Below are 16,398 nucleotides of genomic sequence, written 5' to 3'. Positions count from 1 at the left end.
CCTGTTATCCAGAGGACTGAGGTGGTCTCATCCAGATGACTCGATGGGAATTTGTCGGAGTCCTAAGCTATCTTCGCGTTCATAATCACATTTGAGGCAAAATAATTTGAAGCTTATTAATAAAATTTTAAAAAGTTTTCAAATAAAACGGTTTGTACTTATACACTTTGTACCTTAAAAGACTGTGGCTGTACTTGAAGGAGAATGTACTCAATATAATTTAATTGTCAATTTGTTGCTGTTGTTGTAGTTGAGCGATGATGTAAGTGACAACTGAAGTGATGGTGTGACTCGCCCAATAAAGACACAATCACTTTTTTCAGCATTGAGAAATGTAAAATTCACTGAGGTTGTAACAATCAATGTCTTACTTCTTGAATCATCTTCTGAGAGTCCTGGGCTAGTGAGCTGTTTTCAACATTTCCTTCAGAGTTAAGACCATTAAGACCTTGACTTGATTTCTTTGTTCCAAACCACGAGTAGTGGCCGGGACACACATGGATTTCACAGTTACTGGTTACTATGATAAATGAGAACCAAACCAAAGACAATTTTGCGTGAACGGACGTATTAGGAAAATTCTCAGTTTAATCAGTATAATCAAACAATGGTTTGAACTTTAATACACTATGCTGAATTTTGGCAGCCTCAACGTCGTACTGTGGCCTGACAGCCTGACTAATGGCCGACGCCATTTTTCATTTTTTCCGTTGCAGACGAACTTCCAAGCGGTGATGCCAATTTGGCAATTTGTAAAGCTCGATAACGCTCTGAAGTGCGCTTAAAAACAAACAACCAAAAAGCTGGGTTTGCTGCTCCTATTTTCACTAAAAAACTTTCATTATATTATAATACGATCAATATTAAATTATAAATTTTCTTCAGCAATTTTGATTTAAATATACTTCAAATTCACTGTTATGGAAAAACTGTTGGACATATTGTTGTGGTTATTGCCTGCTCCGCCATCGATGATGCGATTAAAAGCAAGAAAATAAGTAGAGCGACATAAAATGTATACTTGTCATGTATATATGTCATAACCACAAAGCGTGAAATAGAACTCGACAATGACATAGAGTGCATGTGGTCACCCGTCACCGGTATCTGGTATGCATGTCGTGAAAGGATGGCCTCGAAATCTGCTGGACACGAGGCAAGCGTGGGAATTTTGATATTTTTTTTTAATTCACGGAACTGAGACAAACTTTATTCATTTATATGATTTCAGCAGGTATGTTTTACCCTTCTAAATAACGTAGATCAAAACTCTAATAACGTTCAACAGTGAAATTACTGTGTGAAATCTCAACGTTGATCACAATATTTCCAGTTAAAAATTTAATAAACTTTAGTAATACTATAAAATGGGTAATCCCATAAGAGAAAATCCTCTCAACTTTCAAGCTACACAACCGACCAGAGATACCAATGAAGCAATATTTCAATTTTCGCCCATTTTTGGACGAGGGCAGAGTCTATAGCTCTGACGAGGGTTCTAGAATCAAATACTCCTTGCTCCTTGACGGCAACAGTTAATTCGTAATGTTTCATCTTATTTCAACTGCAAAAGAGCGGAAAGCAATAATCAGCCGAAAATACCATTATTGTCTAACACCCCAAAAGCCAAGATTTCTAGCGAGTAATAACATTATGTCAATGGATCAACTAAGGGAAAGGTGAAGCGAATAGAAAATTCTCCCATAGTATTACAACGCCGGATGAAAGTTTTGACGTATATAACGGTATGCAACCACAAAAGTGAACGTTCAAAAGTAATTGTCGCTCTTGTTCTTTTACCTGACAAGTTTCCCTTTTCTTTCCAATAATAATCTCAGTCGCACGTCTTGACCACACTATCGAGAATCACCTTGGCCATCGTGTAAAAGTGTAACTATAAAACGGCTGTGTCGACTGGGTAAAAGTCATCAGTCGATTCTCGATTCTCCTACCAAAAGCTTCACCAACCAACATGCAGGTCTTGCTCATTTCAATACTCAAATGATTGCGACTTTTATTTTAGTTTAATGCTCGTCAACAGGTCCAAACTATCGTCGCCCTTGTTTCGTTGGCTGTCGTTATGACAGTCGGACAGGAACAGTACGCCGGCAATGCCGCCAAGTCATCCTACGAACAACAACAGGTAAATTAAAAATAACGTTCAAGTGTTTAAATCAAAATTTAAATTAAAAAATTTTCCATAGTACGCTCCCATGCCGCACTCGTTTGCCTGGGAAGTGAAGGACGAGCCGAGCAAGAACGACTTCTCGCACCAACAGGAAAGCGACGGCAAAGTCACGACCGGATCCTACCGCGTTGCCTTGCCCGATGGCCGCACCCAAATCGTCACCTACAGAGCCGACCAAAACGGATACGTCGCTGAAGTCAAATACGAAGGAGAGGCCCAGTATCCCGCACCTTCTTCATACAGCAACAAACCAGCGAGTTATCAAACTGAACAATCTAAACCATACCCAAGTGCTTAAATAGCCCGATGACAATCTGCAGGAACATAATGAACCAATGCGTTTTCTCCGATCCCTAAATGCCTCATTGGTTGTAAGTTTGTTACTATAAATCTTGTAATATATATGGAATGGAAATATAAAGCGACAAAGTAGCGCAAGTTCACTGACGAAACAGAAATACGTAGCTGAATACTTGAATAGTAGATAATCGAAGAATTGCCTAAATAAAACAAGAAAATTGAGAGTAACTTGATTGAATTTTAGATAAATAAGATCGAGTCCCATACTTATTGGGGGATGAGGACACTGCATTGATGCGCATCTACATTAACTTTCGATTGTCGTGAAGCAGAGCCGTGACGTTGTCCTCAGCTAGAAAGTTGTTGCGTGCTTCTCCATGAAGCGTAAATGTTTAGCGATGTCCTACTGAATCAGGAAAGTATTTTGTAAATTTATATGTAAAATTAAAATAAAAAAGGCAATACCTGTTTTACGATCATCCTGAATAATAAATCGGAGAAAGCGATGGAGATTGTATTTCTCCTTGGCTCCACAACGCCATTGCTTGATGTTCTTTTTCAATATAAGCGCATCCGTTGGGTTCAGTCAGATACTTTATGCTGGTTTAAATAAAACAGTGTGACGTCACCGCAATGGGACACCAAATTAACGATCCGGAAATCATCGCCAAAATGAGCAACATTTGGAATCAAATATCTGCGGAAACGATTTCAATTACGGACGGCTGGATCCGCCCATGATAAACAAAATATTCCAACCAAAAAGTGACCGAAACGTTGCAACACCTTTCTACACTCCAACTAACTTGTTGGGGGCTGCTGAACTGTTAAGGGAAAGTGGATGAGGGACTTGACGATGCAACACCTGAGCGGTTTGTTCTTCAACCTCCACCAATCATATTAAACCACTCAACAAGTCAGCTAACACATTGAGTGGTTGAAGAACAATTGTTAGTTGAAACTGCAAGAGCTCAAATGGACGCTGGATGTCCATCTGAACGGAACCATAAATTCGGTGAGGGTGAACAAATGTTTTGAGGCCAACTCCCAGCTCCTTCAAACAGAACAGGGAAAGTCTACCTAGCATTAAGGAATAGAATTTTTCTTTATTTTTGAGCTCAACGAATCTGCCAGATACAGAGACCGAACATTCGCTTCCACCTCTCAAACAAGAAACAAGAAAGAAAACATAAAATTTACCATCTTTTGTTTAAAAAAAGGACAACCAAGATAGACCTGTATATAATTAAATCATTTAAGGCTGTCTGCTTAATTTCAATTAATTTTGATGAAGTGTAAAAAAAAAAGATCCAGGAATGTTCGTTGTTCGGAATGTCGTCGTTTTAGATGGACGAAGGTTTCACCCACTTGTACGAGCCAGAGTATTTGAAATTGCTGCGTGCCAGCAAGTCGTCAGCCTCTCTCGGGCCTCTCGATCCATACCTTTTCCCATTTAAAATAAAAAAAAAAAAATAATTACGTCAGTAAAAAGAAGACTCAAAACAAAGTGAAAGTTTTAACGAACTTGTAAGGTAGTGGTTTGACTTTCTCCCCTTCAATTTGGTGCAAGAGGGGCGTGAAGATGCGCCAGGCTTCGGCCAACTCGTCCGATCGAACGAAATGCATTTGAGATCCACAAAAGACGTCGAGAATCAACCGTTCGTAAGCGTCCGGCATTTTGACGTGCTATGCAATTCAGACAATACAACAATTAATCAATGAATAAAATCCTGTTCATTATTCAATGAGAAATTACCTTGTAACGAGCGCCGTATGTCAAATCCAGCTCGGTTTCTTCCATGTCGAAACTCATGCCAGGTGTTTTGGTAACCATTTTGACGTAAATGGCCTCTCCCGGCTGAACGCGAATGACCAATTCGTTGCGCTTGGCCTGCCCTTGAAAGATGTCACCGGGTACGTCACGGTACTGGATCCGAACCTCTGCCTTCCGTTCGTTCAGCGCCTTTCCGCAGCGAAGAATAAACGGGACACCGTCCCATCGCTCGTTATTAATTCGCAAAGCGGCCGAGGCGTAAGTCGGAGTGGTGGAGTCTTTCGGAACAGTCGGATCGTCCAGATAACTTTCTTTGGCTTCTCCCTGGCCTTCGGGATCGCCAATGTATTGGCCGAGAACGACATCGTCCATCGTCAGGGCCGGAATGCATTTGAGCACTTTGACTTTCTCGTCGCGAATGTCGTTGGGATGAGTCGAGGCCGGTTTCTCCATGGCCGTCAGGCACAGCATTTGCAACAGATGGTTCTGCATGACATCACGAATGATGCCAAACTCGTCAAAGTAGCCGCCACGGCCTTCAGTGCCGAAAGGTTCCTTGAAAGTGATGAGAACGCTGGCGATGCTCTCACGATTCCACGTCGGACCGAACAGTCGATTGCCGAACCGGAGAATCATCAAATTTTGGACCATCTCCTTGCCGAGGTAATGATCGATTCGATAGATTTGATCTTCACGGAACAAAGCCGCCAAATGAGCCGATAAATGAGCCGACGATTCCAAATCACGACCGAACGGCTTTTCTACAATCACTCGAGTCCAGCCCCTGGAAAACAAAAACAAAAAAATGAATTAAATTTACATGAACTTTGAATTAATTTATGAAAGATTTATACTTGGATGCCATGCAGGAACTGCGGATGTTGGCAGTGACGGATTCGAAAACGAACGGCGGGACGGCCAAATAAAAGAGTCGATTGGCGGCTGGACCGCGTTCGTGCTGAATCATCTCCTGATCGAGCATTTCGAAATCTCTTCGGGAGTCATAGCCACCCGCAAAGTAGCGATTGGCCTCCCAAAAGGCCTCGTAGCGCTCCTGTTCCTCCTCCTTGACTTTCATGTACTGGTGGCTCTTGGCCCTCACCTCCTCCACCTTCATGTGAGAACGGGCGTAGCCATAGAAGATTGTGTTCTTGGGCAATAAATTATCGCGGTACAGCCACCAGATGGTCGGGTAGATTTTCTTTCTCGCCAAATCACCCTGTTTGCATCGAATAACGATAATCAACATGTCAATTAAAAAACAATCATTTAAATCAATAGTGCGTGAAAGTGAGAGGGCATGCGCAAATTCCAATTTTCTACCATTTTTCGGGGGGAAAGAAAATTCCATAACTTTGTTATCTCTTATCTGATTAAAAAACACAAAAACGTTTTTGTTTCTCCCACACAATGTGCAATTAAAATAAAGCGTGTACTTTTTTTTTCGCGGCGATTAGCCAGACGATAAAACAAAAGAAAAAAACAGATTCGGCAACCCGCAATTAAAGTTGCTTTTCCATTTTTTTTTTATTACTTCAAATTAAACTTTTTTTTTGGGTTTGTACTTGTGTTAAAAAAAAACCGGTTCTTATTTTTTCTTCGAATCGAACTGGGGGGAATTTCTGAACAAAAGAAACGCGAACGTGAACGTGGCGGAGTAGCGAGCAAAATTGAGGGCACTTTCACGTGGCGTGTAACGGAGCGTCGAGTGCTCGCTCAGCAGCGCTCACTCTCTTATGCATTTACAATGCGATCGCTTTTGCGGTGGCAGGTGACTACTGGCATAAAGAGAGAGAGCTGGCCAATCATTCCGGGGAAGATGAATTGCCCAGTGGGACGCCGACAAAGTCGCTAAAGAAAATTTTTAAAAACCAGTTTCATTTACCGAAGCACCAAAGATGACGAAACTATGAGGTAGGGTCTCCTCGAAAACCTCCGCTTGAGACATGTGCACGGAGCGGAGCGACTTGCGGATGAGAGCGAGCGTGTCCTCTGACGACGAAGAATCTGCTGATAAAAATAAAACCAAAAAAAAAGAAAAAATGATATTAAAATCGTGTGAAATGACAGTAGTTTCATTAGTGGGGCAATTGCGTGAAAAACAATAACATGTGTTATCCGTGAAAAAAAAAAAGAGATTGAGGTTAGATCGTTACGGAAATACTGATGATACCGCTGCACACGAAAGTTGTGACTCCGCCACCGCAACAACAACACATTTATGCATATTGAAATTAAAAAAAAAAAAAAAAACTAAGTCAAAATTTCGAGCTTTCTAAATCATTTCAATTCTACCGCAGACAACGAGGTTAAAACAATGGTCTCCTTTTCCTTCCTTCTCTCTACGGCCAATTCGAAATGGATTTTTAAACTGCCGAGCGTGTGGGTGTGGTTGGCCACCACTTCCACATTTAGCAATGATCTGGATATTATCGTCCATCTTTCTCCCCCCCTCCTTTTCAACGTTGTTCTCCGCAATCGACCGACATCCACAACAACTTTTGTGAGACGTGTGAGACAACTATCCACCGAGGCGGTCTCTAACGGTACTAGGAAAAATAGAAGGGACCCAATTGAGAGAAGATATAGGAATGTGATGCCTTCTGGCTATTTCCTTTTTAAAAGAAATAAATAAACGAATCTTTTTCGTTCGGAATGAAGGAGGATTTTTTTTTTTCTTACAATGAAACACTTAATCCACACGTTGGGTCTTGTCAAATTGAAACAGTTGGAGATTTCGGTGGTTGCCGTAATCCAATCTCGTCCAATTAAGGAAAAAAGACGAGAAAAAAAGTGTGAGAGGACAAACAACACATTTCCCACGAGTTACGTGCAAGAAAAAAATAAAATAAAGGGCTGTAAATTTCAAATGGAACTTATACAACACACACACAACAACAAAAAACCGAGCCCAGGAATATGTAAAAAGACATAAAATAAAAAGGGAAAAAACTTTTATTTTATACTTCCAACTTTAGTTCCCATGTCGTCGTCTGTTGGTTGATTGTTGTGACGGTGTTGAAGAGTCGTTGGATGAAGCACAACTACCGAGTTATCACAGCAACTAGCTAAGGACCCCGTCTTGCCAACGATTGAGACAACTATCTCTCGAGCCGGCCCCTTTTTAATGCGTCGCTACACACACACACTCACTGCACCGCTTGTGTGTATAGTCGGTTTGTATGTGCTCAGCAATCGTTATTCAACAACTCTGGTCGTTCGGAAGGCCGTATACGAAATGAGACTACAATGCGTGCTGTTTTTTGTTGATATCGAGCCACCGTGCGTGCGTGTCTGTCTGTTTTTCGCCGCGCCCCTCCTGCAAAGAAAAAAGCCCCGTTCACTTCGCCTGCGCGATGGACTGCGAAACAAAAAATTATATAAAAGATACGATCGTTGGACGTCCAATTTAATTACTAGTTGCAAGTGATAGTCTGGAAGAAAGTCTTTTGGGATTCAATTATTCACTAATTACCGTAGATGCTGTCCAAACAAGGTGCTGATGGTCTTTGCTTTACGCTGGTAATCAATCATGTGTGAGGAAGGAGACAATAAAACACGAACCAATTGGCTGCTATTAGTTTACGTCTTAATGGGTGGCACGGTAATAAGAATAAATAGCAGCCAGGCTTTGGTGTGGAATGGAAAGGGAAAAACAAAACGATTGAAATAAGTTGAATTGCCTACAGGTGTCTGGCTCTCTTATACATTACTATTCATAACAATAAGATAAGCGTCACGGTTTTGTTTCCTTTTTTGGATAGTCATCGTGACGTGAGTGAAAGCGTGCCTGTTTGTCTAGAAAATGGGGAAGTGCCAAAGATCACGACTTGTGCGAGTATACACACACACACACGTAACGATTTTGGCCACTAGACCAGATCGATCCACATGTTTTAGAAACTCCCACGCGACACGCGTCACGACTCAATGAATGATGAAGAAAATTGAAGAAACTGATGAAAAATAGAATGAAAATTGAACGAACCGATAGATTATTGACCAAAACGTGGAATGTTTATCCTATTACGACACGCCGATACAGACGACAGGTGCTGTTATGGCCTCATCGCTTCGGCAACCACTTGCATCGTCTCACATGATTCAGCAATTAAGAGGGGGGAGCCAGATCGCCTGTTGTGGTTGCCGAAACTTGTTGCTTCATTATACGTAACACTTACATAACAGGCCATCCAATTCGTCTCGTTTAATATGCTAATTTTTCTCGGGTCTCTGAAACGTTTAAATGGTGACGTGTCAAATAAAAAAGAAAAGAAATTAGTTCAATTCACTATCGAGTTGAGAGGAAGTTCACTAGGTGGCGTGGCAGTATTGTGATTAGATATTCGACCAGTAGAGGGCGAAAACATTGTATACCCGTCGGCATTCCCTGAGGACATTTGTTATTTTTTTTAACTCTCATTAGTTAAACCTTGTGCAAAATTAGTTATCAGTTGCTACACGGCAGACTTTCTTTATTTAAAAGCATTCAACTAACTTGATCGTATCTATTCTCTACAATGGTTAGTGTCTTAGAAATTGTTACATTGTTATGTAATCAACCATTTCAGTATTACCTACTGTGATCATTCCAATTAAGTATTCTGATACCACTTACGTAATACGTATCAGACCTTTTTAGTCGTTTTTAGTTTCTCTTCTCTACAGGTATTATTAAATGAACCTTGCGCGTGATAAAAATCCGAATTAAATAAGTGACTAATAAAATTGCCAAAATGCAAAAATCCTTAATTTCTCCAACTCTGGAGGAAGAATTATCTGATCAAGAAATGGAGGAAATGATGGCCAAATTAATTGAAGGCCAACATGTCTTAGTGAACTTGGGAAATATCCCAGACGAAACCCCACCATGGCTGGACATGGAGAAATACGAAGCTGGCAAGCAATTTGTCAAAAAATATTACGGGTATTATATAATTAACCCTTTCAAATCGAATTAATTCAATCTAATTCTTTGCGCAGCGGAATTTTCTTCGCCCATCTCGTGTCGCTGATTATGATGCTCTACTCACCGCAAGTGCTGAAACCGCTCATTTATACCAAACGGTCGGAAACGCCCTGGAAATCTTATCGGCGCTACATCAGCACGACGGTGCACGTGATGAGCTGGTACACGGGCGATATATGGCGGGCAGATAGCCAGGCCCGTAAAAGTCTACAAATGGTCCGCCAACATCACACGGATGCGGCAATCCGACTCAATTCGACCGAGATCCGTCCTTTAGTCGATAAGGTGGAAATCACCCAATGCGGCCGACCACTTGACAAAGGCCGCCCCATCCTTGCCACCTTACAGCGGGAGTTACGCAATATCCCGGACTGCCCGTTTTTTCCTCTGCTGAACGACAATTACATGAATTTTTATGCGACGCCTACCGAGCGAGTCCCATACTTAAATCAAGTAACGTATTTTTATCCCGCCTGTAATATTAATTAAATAAATAATAAGCCGGTGTGTGTTTTTATTTTTAGCTGGACATGAATGGAACTCAATTCGCTTTCATGGGACTGATCCTTTTACATCCGGAGAAATTCGGCATTGCCCGCGCCACAGACAAAGAGCTGGAAGGATTCGTTCACATGTGGCGCTGCATCGGCTGGATTCTGGGAATCGACGATCGTTTCAACTTTTGCCGGCTGGACAATTTGACGCAAGCCCGCCGCTGGGCCGGCTATTTTGAATCGAAATTAATTTTACCTTCGTTGAAAATTTCTCTGACCGCCGAGTACGAACATATGGGCCGGGCTGTGGCCGAAGGTGCACGCCGCTACACGGGGATTTCCTACGAAACGTTTTATCTATTCATCGCCTGGGTGGTGGGTTTGCCCAGGGGGAAACTTAAGAAACGGGTTTCCCCTCCCGATTACCAAAGTTTCGAAAGACTAACCGGCATCTTTGGTTTCCTGGGAAATCTACCATTTGGCAACCACTTAATCAACGGTGTGCATTACCTCACCGTCAAACTTATCATCGATCCACCGCGTTTCTGGCCTCAGAGATTCCGCCCACCCAGAATCACGGGCTTGGAAGAATTCTGGCGCAATAGTTAATTTCTAGTCAATTAATGTGTGTATTTATTTTCAGTCGATTTCCAAAAATAAACCAGTTTTTGTGCGTCATAATTCAAATCTATACAACAAGAAGTTGCACTTTGTGCTAGTTTATAATAAATAAGTAAAAAGCAAATGGAGATGCCATGTCGATTGAAGTGCACTTTCGACGAAAGGGAAAGGGTAATATCTTGCGTGGGTAATCATCGCCCAGCTTGAGGTGGCCATTTATGAAATGATGAGCGTGAATGGATAACAACGCCGAAGATGCCATGGCAACCAGTTGCGTCAGTTGTATTCTTAGAGGCACCCATTTGTGATATTGACTTTACATTGCTTTGTTGTTTTTCTTCCCCTTTACTGGTGTGTAGTCCACGATTCGGGAGTCACGGACTGGGGGTGCTACAACACATGCGTTAGAAATAGATGATTGTCGATTCGATCGAAGATTTTACTATCACAGCGCCTCTAGCAGCGTTCGTCTCAATCATATTTGTTTATGTCGGAATAACGGGATCCGGCGATCCATTCGTAATCGTCACGCTCATTCTTTTGATGGATCTGGCGTTAATTTTTTATTAATAATCAGGTAAATGTGTTTTTAAATATTCGTATTTTAGCCTGTATACTAAGGTTTCACTCATTTCAGCTGAAATGGAGACGAGCACTAATGGGATCAGAAACAAACTGCCATCAAATGACAGCCTAGATGAAGACACACTGAGTGATGATGTGGATGATGAAGTCTTCATCAAATCTGCCAGGAATGGCTTTCGGAATTCCAACAAAGACAAAACCCTTCAAAAACCTCTCATGGCACCCAGAAAGAAAACGGAAAGAGAAAAGGTAGTATTTCCATTTTTAAACTTTTGATGTGATTTAACAGAGTCCTTGCCTTGTTTGCAGAAATTGGGAGCTCAAAATGGTCGCTCAAATGGTGTTCATCTGATGGAAATTCACACTGCTTCGCCAAAAGGGTCTCCCTTTCTTATCACTATTTTGTATGTGACCATTGCTTTGGGAGCTGTAACAGGTGTGCATTTCATAATTGATTTCCTGCCGAACCATATGTTTGTTGACATTTCTTTCCCATCAAATCAGGACTAACAGGGTTGGTGATCTTTCTGGCTAAATCGCACTTGTCCAATTTCGTTCAAAGGGTAAGCATTTGGAAGCCAACCAAGAGTGGAGTTCCGTTTGCAGAGCCTTGTGACAGCTTTGTGGAAGAAGCAGTTTGGGAAGTGAACATACCCCATGCCATATCGCAGGGCCAGAAGGTCCTCACATCTGTCGACATCAACAAAGACTCTATTGAAGACATCATCATTGGTTTCGACTCAGGTTTGCTGATGATACACGTTGGCAGGATATTTTCTTATGATTTCTGTGAAGTTAATCTGTGTTATTGTTTCCATTTTGGTTCAAGGTTTTTCGCATGACCTGATTTCTGTTCACTTTAGTTCACTCGTTATTGTGAGTTTTCCCCACTCCCAATCAAATCATTATAGCCATTAAATCTAATTGCATATTGTTCCAACAGGTTTGAATGGAGTGACGCCATTGACGTCGTTTCTATGCCGATTGTATTTCAACACTTCGTCCACCGTTTGCGACGGAGGATTGGTGGCCGTCAACGGCAGCAATGGCGCAATTTTGTGGACGACTTGGCTCGACGACGCCGTCTACGCCGTCAATTGTCTGGCCGATCTCGACCTGGACGGCATTATCGATTGCACAGTCACCGGCAAATCGAGGGTAAAAGACCAGTGTAATTATCCCAAAAACTCAGAATAATAAGTATTTTATTGCCTTAGGCGCTGTGGGCCGTGAGCTCCAAAGATGGCAAACAACTCTGGGGAATAGCCACCGACAAGCTGCAGCTTCCCTGTCTGGCCGAGTCGAATTTCCGCTCGGCCCAGATCGTCGAAGACGTCAGCGGGGATAAAGTTGCCGACGTCGTCGTCGGCATTAGAGGTCCCGTCAAATTTAATCCTCCGAGGAGCAATATCCATCATGCTGATTTGTTTTCTTTTTTTGTGTCTGCAGGATCGCAAGTCAAATGCCCTGATTACATTGCCATAGTCAACGGCTACACGGGCAACGTGTTGCAGCTGACGGGCATTCCCGATCAAGGCTCACTGTCTCTCGGTCCGCTGCTGAAGGGCTCGGGGGACGGATCGACTCTCGTCCTCTATTCCACCAAGGGCACCAACGGGAGTCTTTTTATGGCTTCCCTCAAAGACATCGCCTCCGGTCGCAAAGATCTGGTAAATATAGTATAACGGACTAGAAATAGTTGGCCGGCCATAAATCGTCCGCTTTTGTCCTCGGCTCCGAGAAATTGGAATAAGCACAAAAGGGGGAACAAAAAAATCCTTAGCCTTCCATCACCGTATTGACTGTATTTTCTTTCATTTTTTATTCCGGAATCATCCGAGCTGAAGAAGGCTCTTATTGGTCGTTTCAGGTCCGCACCGTGTTGAGCAACGTCAGCCGGATCGACGAGATAGTCGTCAGCGACATCACGTCCGACGGGATGGAGGATTTTATTGTCACGATGGATAACGGCACGGCGGGCGGCAAGGACGTGGTGGCCTTGAACGGAAATGGCTTTCATTGTCTCTGGATTCATACAGTCTCAGCTGGGACAACCCTCAAGTATAACCAATCTCCCCCACCTCACCCTATCCTATTCTCATCCGCCCAACGTGATTTTACGACTCGATGACCGCATCCCCCATTCCGTCAAACTAAATTTTTTTTTTACTTTGGCAGGATTCAAGCGCTGGCCAATCTGAATGAAGACGAGCTGCCAGATGTGGCCATCCAGATGACTCTGACGTCCGGCTCGGCCAATACGACTTGGGTAATTGCCAAGCATATGTGTACAGTCTCCTTCCGGCGGATTATTATGATCAAGTGGCCTCCCTTTTCTCTTTTTTATTTTATTTTACGATTACACCATCAAAAACATGGCAGATTCGGGTACTTGACGGGAGCAACGGCAAAGTGGTAATGAACCTGCCGGCACGTCTGAGACGCTGGGACGTGCACGGCGAGTCGCTGGCCGTCGAGGGAACGGCTGCCGATGTGATTTTGGATTGGATCGGCGACGATGAAGACGAAACGGCTCAAATCCAAATCAATCGACTGATGGGCGTAATAAACACACGACGGATATTTTATTTCCATCCTTCAAATCACCATTCGACTTCTAACGTAACTTTTTTGGGTTTGGGTTTTTATTAGTTCTCCTCTCAGGGTGAATTGCCGGCCTTGGTCGTCTACTCGACGCCAGGAGCGACACCGTCGAAAACGACGGGCTACGCCGCCGAGTCTTCCCTTCGTGACATTCTGGACGTCGTTTCCCAGGATGACGATTTGCGCGCCAAATTCAGGTAAATTTAAAAATTTCACTCAAAAGTTTATTTAGTTCATTTGAATAAAAGTTTTATTTGTTTGTTTCTAGCAATTACATCCAGCACACGGAATCGGAACGGAGTTCGGACGCCATTCGGGTGACGGAAGAAATGGAACCCAACGTTATCGTCTATCCGGCCCAGCACGGCATCCGCAAACACGGTCGCTGGAACAGCCGCCCACGTCATGTAAAAAGAAAATCAAAAATCTTTAAAATAATCCCGGCAACTTTACGACGTTTTCTTTTCTCCATCATAAAAACAAATTAGGAAGAAGGATTCCAAGCGCCAGTTCCAGCGTCTTACGACTACGATCCGCCCACGGTTGCCGATTTAATGCCTCCGCCGGATCCTGTTGTTGCCGTGCCCGTCGGTATCGAGTCACGCTACCGCAAAACGGGCCAACGACCGGCCACCGCCACCTGGAAGGATCAGCAAGACCTGGAAGAGGATAGCGCTTATGTTTCCAGTGGCAACAGCAACGACTACGTCGATACCGCCGGCAGCAGCAGTTCCGCCGATGCGGATTACGACTTGGCCAGCCGAGACTACAGGTTGGTGGGGTCTATCAATTTAAAATCATAACCAAATATCACCGTGACACGCTCCGCAACACCCAGCTTTCACTGGCCAATTACTTTTCGCCATCTCCAGCGCGGATGTCGTGAGTTCCGGCTGTGTACAATATTGAGGCGGATTAATGAAAGGAAAAACCTGCAGCTTTTCTCTTTTTGATTGAATTTTCTCGGTTTTAATCATGGGAGTTGCTTATAAACCTGTTTACCGCCTCCTTTGATGGATCGTAAAGGAAAAACAACAAATTCCGCCCAGGTGTCGTGTGTCCTTTAGTTATACACGGCGAATCCCAACCAACAATGTCGCCGCTTATCGATTTCCTGTCCTGCCCGTTTATTTTTTCTATCTTTATTTTTCAAAAGTATCGATCCTGCCCGTTCCCTTATTAACTACAAGGCGGCCAAGAAGATGGTCCACCCTGTTTTATCGATGGAAAAAAAAAACAGAGTTTTTTGTTCATTCCCAGGAGATACATTTTGGGCTCTACTTGACACATTTCTGAGACGGCCAACAAAGTCGAGCGCCTGGGGGGATTCACGTCATTTTATGGCAGACGCTAACTTTTTTTTTCTTTCCGGGTGCCATAAGACACGCGGGTAGGAGAACTTTGACCGTTTTATATGAGTTAGCTAGCGGAAGAATTTGATCCTTAATTTATTTTTTCCTGGATTTTTTTGGTAATCAAATGACTTTTGGTTCAAAATAAAAAGTTTGGTGGTTTCCAACCCCCCGGGTGATTTAGCTTATAATATCTTGTTATGAGATGATGGGTAGGTTTCAGTTTGAGTCGGTTGTCATGTCGATCCTTTTTTTGGTATATCAGGGTCGTCTGGTCTAATAATGACAGTGAAAAAGAATCCCCATGTTATAATAATAATATCAGGTCCACCGTGAATCCTGATCCTTATTTTTAATTTGTTTTTCTCTTCTCGGTTTCCAGCCGTTACCGACAGAGACCGTCGAGACCGCAACCATGGCGTCCGGAACGGAACGGAGGACGTCGCGGTAAGCGAATCCGGCGTCAAGGATCATCGACTCCATCCAACAGCCAACCAACGGAATCCATTGGTTTCCCCCGTAAGGATTTCTTTTTATACTTTGGTTGGGGGGGGGGATTACATTTCACTCTGAAATTGATTTTGACTTTTGGCCGGCAGCTCTGGTCGTCAGTGCCGGAAGCAGCGGCTACACGGATTTGGTTTTCGGCGTCCAATGGAGTTGGACAGAGTCTGGTGAAAGGGTCGAACAGCTGCAAGGACTTGCCGATTGCGTCAGCCGACGTCTCGATCAAGGTAAAATAATCCCGCCCCAATGGATGGATATCGCCTCCGGGCGGGCGGAAGAAAACCACTCTGCCATATTAACATGTATCTTTCTTTTTTTTTTAAATAAAAAGGGCGGGAATTAAATGATGACGTCGTAGTCGACTACGCCAGCGAATGTGCCGCTGCCCAGTCGTTGGCAGGATCGTCTCCCGTTTCAGCCGATGAGCCGAAATCGACTGGCGACATCAAGTTGGTGGCCTCGGCCGTGGGTGAGTGGCTGCGACCGTTGGCGCGTCGCCGCCACGGCTGGGTCGCCCTCAAGAGAGTCCGTCTCGAATGCAGTTGCCACTCGGCGGGATCGAAAGGATCGCCGTCGTCTCCCAAGAGTGGGCCCATCATCAAACCCTGCGCCAACTTACGGCCGCCCTCCCAGCGACGCAAAGTCGATTTCCATTACTATCATTGAATATTATTTTTATCTCTGTCCGTCTTCTTTTTTCTCATTTTTATCCTGGCCGTCTATTTAATATTATTATATTTATTTATAAATATTATTTAGCCAAAACACATACAGACGCATCTGAAACTACATTTCATCCAGCAACTCAATTGCTCGACTTTCTCTACTACTACTGATGGTCGTTCGTTTGTGTGTCATCCATTCGTGTCGTGACAGATTCACCACCCACCCCACCCACTTCCCCCCCAAGTGTTATCAATCACCTAACCCCTCTGGCTGTGTAGTTTCGTGTTTTTGTATAACGTCCGAAGAAAAAAAGTAAAAAGAAAGGGTGATTCCCTCCG

The 16,398-nt window shown here is 43.4% G+C and overlaps 5 protein-coding genes across 13 annotated transcripts in view; 4 read left to right on the top strand and 1 right to left on the bottom strand.

Moving 5' to 3' along the window:
* Positions 1-16,398, top strand: part of LOC124316136 (sporulation-specific protein 15-like) — a 610,960-nt gene that overhangs the window by 209,683 nt on the left and 384,879 nt on the right. The gene's annotated exons all lie outside the window — the stretch shown is intronic.
* LOC124316588 (pro-resilin-like) lies at positions 1,893-2,621 on the top strand. Its single transcript, XM_046782606.1, has 3 exons — positions 1,893-1,978; positions 2,042-2,143; positions 2,205-2,621. The coding sequence occupies exons 1-3, from the start codon at positions 1,973-1,975 to the stop codon at positions 2,484-2,486; spliced, it is 390 nt and encodes a 129-aa protein (XP_046638562.1). The 5' UTR covers positions 1,893-1,972; the 3' UTR covers positions 2,487-2,621.
* Positions 3,575-8,455, bottom strand: LOC124316252 (glucose-6-phosphate 1-dehydrogenase-like). 6 transcript variants are annotated; one of them, XM_046782081.1, is made up of 7 exons: positions 8,251-8,267; positions 7,229-7,581; positions 6,148-6,272; positions 5,117-5,481; positions 4,245-5,046; positions 4,014-4,174; positions 3,575-3,931 (listed from the first exon to the last, which is right to left on the bottom strand). In XM_046782081.1, exons 2-7 carry the CDS (start codon positions 7,245-7,247, stop codon positions 3,832-3,834), a joined length of 1,572 nt encoding a protein of 523 aa, XP_046638037.1. In that variant the 5' UTR covers positions 7,248-7,581; positions 8,251-8,267; the 3' UTR covers positions 3,575-3,831. The 6 variants fall into 6 exon arrangements, with proteins under 6 accessions (XP_046638037.1, XP_046638035.1, XP_046638036.1 ...); XM_046782079.1 differs by lacking the exon at positions 8,251-8,267 and adding an exon at positions 7,738-8,208 and having other exon boundaries at positions 7,229-7,623; XM_046782080.1 differs by lacking the exon at positions 8,251-8,267 and adding an exon at positions 7,738-8,208.
* Positions 8,612-10,406, top strand: LOC124316347. 4 transcript variants are annotated; one of them, XM_046782242.1, is made up of 4 exons: positions 8,612-8,785; positions 8,931-9,189; positions 9,246-9,684; positions 9,756-10,406. In XM_046782242.1, exons 2-4 carry the CDS (start codon positions 8,999-9,001, stop codon positions 10,332-10,334), a joined length of 1,209 nt encoding a protein of 402 aa, XP_046638198.1. In that variant the 5' UTR covers positions 8,612-8,785; positions 8,931-8,998; the 3' UTR covers positions 10,335-10,406. The 4 variants fall into 4 exon arrangements, with proteins under 4 accessions (XP_046638198.1, XP_046638199.1, XP_046638197.1 ...); XM_046782243.1 differs by having other exon boundaries at positions 8,915-9,189; XM_046782241.1 differs by having other exon boundaries at positions 8,612-8,861.
* Positions 10,716-16,203, top strand: LOC124316141. Its single transcript, XM_046781900.1, has 16 exons — positions 10,716-10,923; positions 10,984-11,180; positions 11,241-11,367; positions 11,436-11,675; positions 11,875-12,089; positions 12,149-12,308; positions 12,381-12,601; positions 12,802-12,992; positions 13,110-13,200; positions 13,314-13,493; positions 13,584-13,732; positions 13,804-13,942; positions 14,024-14,307; positions 15,270-15,406; positions 15,487-15,621; positions 15,726-16,203. Exons 2-16 carry the CDS (start codon positions 10,989-10,991, stop codon positions 16,058-16,060), a joined length of 2,796 nt encoding a protein of 931 aa, XP_046637856.1. The 5' UTR covers positions 10,716-10,923; positions 10,984-10,988; the 3' UTR covers positions 16,061-16,203.

This window comes from Daphnia pulicaria, chromosome 12 (genome assembly GCF_021234035.1).
Source record: "Daphnia pulicaria isolate SC F1-1A chromosome 12, SC_F0-13Bv2, whole genome shotgun sequence".
NCBI classification, from domain to species: Eukaryota; Metazoa; Arthropoda; class Branchiopoda; order Diplostraca; family Daphniidae; genus Daphnia; species Daphnia pulicaria.
Note: the sequence above shows the minus strand (reverse complement) of the source record. Positions and strands in the feature narration are given on the sequence as shown.